We start from the raw sequence: 2,309 nt of genomic DNA, 5'->3' as shown, positions 1-2,309 counted from the left end.
AAACATACTAGGAGACGGTGCTTTATCGTGCCCAAAAAGGACACTTTTGGTGCCCAATTATTTTTATAACACCCTCCTTTGGTGCCTTAAAATATGGTAGCTATTGGAGATGCTCTTATATCTTTATTCAGTTTGTCTAATTCACATCTAAATGATTTTTAATTAGTGTTTGCCAAAACCGTGAGCAAAATAATTGGTTCAACTAGTTCATACGGTCGCATCAACGTCCCAATCTCAAACGTGAACGTCGGTTTCTGGCCACATCCTGGAGCAGAAGGCAACGCACGAATTTGACCATGTACTTCCTTCTTCCAAACGCCTTGTGAGCTAAGCAACCATTAATCCATTATTATACAAGAAACATACAATTGAGCGGAAGTTGACTTCAAATTGGTCACCTGTTCCCAATAATCGACCATAGTTCATCGTCTCATCGATGTTCAAAAAGATAAAAATGGAACAAGAACACTTATTTCACACGGATACGACTCAACAAAATAATTAACGAGTGCTGCGATCCACGGAACAAAATTCACAGACCAAGAACCAACGAGATTACAAGGAGCAGCTCAGAATTAAAAGACTAGTACGGCTGCGGCGGTGTGACGGGTGTGTACCACCGTCCGGCCTCCTCGTCGATGCTGTCCGCGGGGCGATGCAGCAAGGCGTGCAGCAGGACGAGCACCAGCCCGACGAGCAGCGAGGTGAGGATGTTGCCGGTGGCTCCGGTGAGCAGGAGCAGGATGAGCGTGAGGGCCGAGAGGACGGCGAGCACGACGCCGTCACCGATGGTGTGGCCGAAGAGAGCGAGCGGGACGTCGCGGAGGAAGTAGAGGAAGACCCAGGCGACCATGCAGGCGAGGAAGACGATGAGGGAAAAGGGGTGCCAGAGCAGGGAGAGGAAGACGACGCCGAGGACCACGATGGCGTAGTTCATGGAGAAATGCGCGAGGTTGGCGCGGGCGCGGAGGTAGGCGTCCCCTAGCCCCCGGGGCACAGCGAGGGCCTTTGGGTCGGCCAGCTCACGCCAGGGTTGGCGCGTCGCGAGTGCCGACGCGCCGCGGGCCTTGGCCCGGGAGATGAAGTCGAGCGGAGAGGAGCCGGGAGGCGGGGCATCGGAGGAGGAGGAGGAGATGGGGATGGTTCCGTACTTCGACATGGCTGGCTGGAGGTGGAGATGGCCGGTGGCCGGCGACGGTAGGAGGAAAACGTGTTGGGGTGGGGCGGACTGAACTCGACGTGTAGATGTGGGAGTCTGCAACCCGGCAGGTCCTATGCAATAAATGGGGAGGTAAAAGCGTCGGTATGAAGGCTGGCAAGTGGGGGATATGCGCCTAGGTGGACTTGTAGGATCTGGATCGTGGACTCAGTTATCCCTAGGCTTCCTTTTCGACAAGCATCGTGTACAAGCATGTGGATCACAACCCTTAGTTTTTTTTTTCAAGCCTATCATTTTCATTGGAGAGAAGAGAGCATTACACGATACAACACATCCTTGATCAGTGAGAACATACTCATGACCAATCAATAGAAGAACAGTGTAAGAGCATCTCTACTCGCGCCCCCAACGAGTCCCCCAGGGCGAGTTTTTTCGCGCCGGCACCGAAAAACCCCCAGTCGCGCCCCCGGGATAACGAAATCCACTGGCTCGGCCCATTTTTTGGCCCGGCAATCTCAGGCCGAACCCAGCGCACTGGACGCGCTTGGGGGCTCCGGCGGAAGGAAAAACCGCGTTTGGGCCACCACTGTGAGGCAGAAAAACATCTTGCACTTCCAGATTCGCACCCCCCACGCGCGCACGCCCTTCCGCCGCCATGCCGATCCCGTCGCCGCCTACCTAGCCGCTAGCTAGGTCATTCCCTCGTCGAAAAAGAGAGGGTTCCGCCGCGGCAACCTCAACCCCGCTCCTGGGCTAGCTTTCCGGCGCTCCAGCCACGCAGGGCGGGAATACCGGCGGCTGCGCGCCTACCACGCTCGCAAGGTGTTCAGCGATTTGTCTGCTCGGCGATGAACTCACACGACGAGGAGGCGTTCGCGGCTGCTGGAGGAGGAAGCCGATGCCGACGCCCAAGACGAAGAGCATCTCATGGTCCTCGCCGCTCTGGCCGGCCTTTTCGCGAGCAATGCAAAGCCGCGGCGTGGTGGCTCGGCGCCGGGCCGGCTGAAGGCAAAGCAGAGGCATCGACTAGAAAGCTATTGCTTCCTCTACTCCGACTACTTCGCCGACGCTCCACTGCACGGCGAGAAAGTATTTCGGCGCCGTTATCGGATGAGCCGAAAGCTCTTCCACAGGATTGTGAATTCCATCC

The 2,309-nt window shown here is 56.1% G+C and overlaps 1 protein-coding gene across 1 annotated transcript; it reads right to left on the bottom strand.

The window, feature by feature from the left end:
* Positions 1-326: 326 nt before the first annotated feature.
* Positions 327-1,295, bottom strand: LOC109751245 (PRA1 family protein F3). The gene has a single exon (XM_020310146.4). The coding sequence runs from the start codon at positions 1,157-1,159 to the stop codon at positions 584-586; it is 576 nt and encodes a 191-aa protein (XP_020165735.1). The 5' UTR covers positions 1,160-1,295; the 3' UTR covers positions 327-583.
* Between the last annotated feature and the right edge of the window lie 1,014 nt (positions 1,296-2,309).

This window comes from Aegilops tauschii, chromosome 1, assembly GCF_002575655.3.
Source record: "Aegilops tauschii subsp. strangulata cultivar AL8/78 chromosome 1, Aet v6.0, whole genome shotgun sequence".
Classification (NCBI taxonomy): domain Eukaryota; kingdom Viridiplantae; phylum Streptophyta; class Magnoliopsida; order Poales; family Poaceae; genus Aegilops; species Aegilops tauschii.
This window is presented reverse-complemented; position numbering and strand designations above follow the sequence as displayed.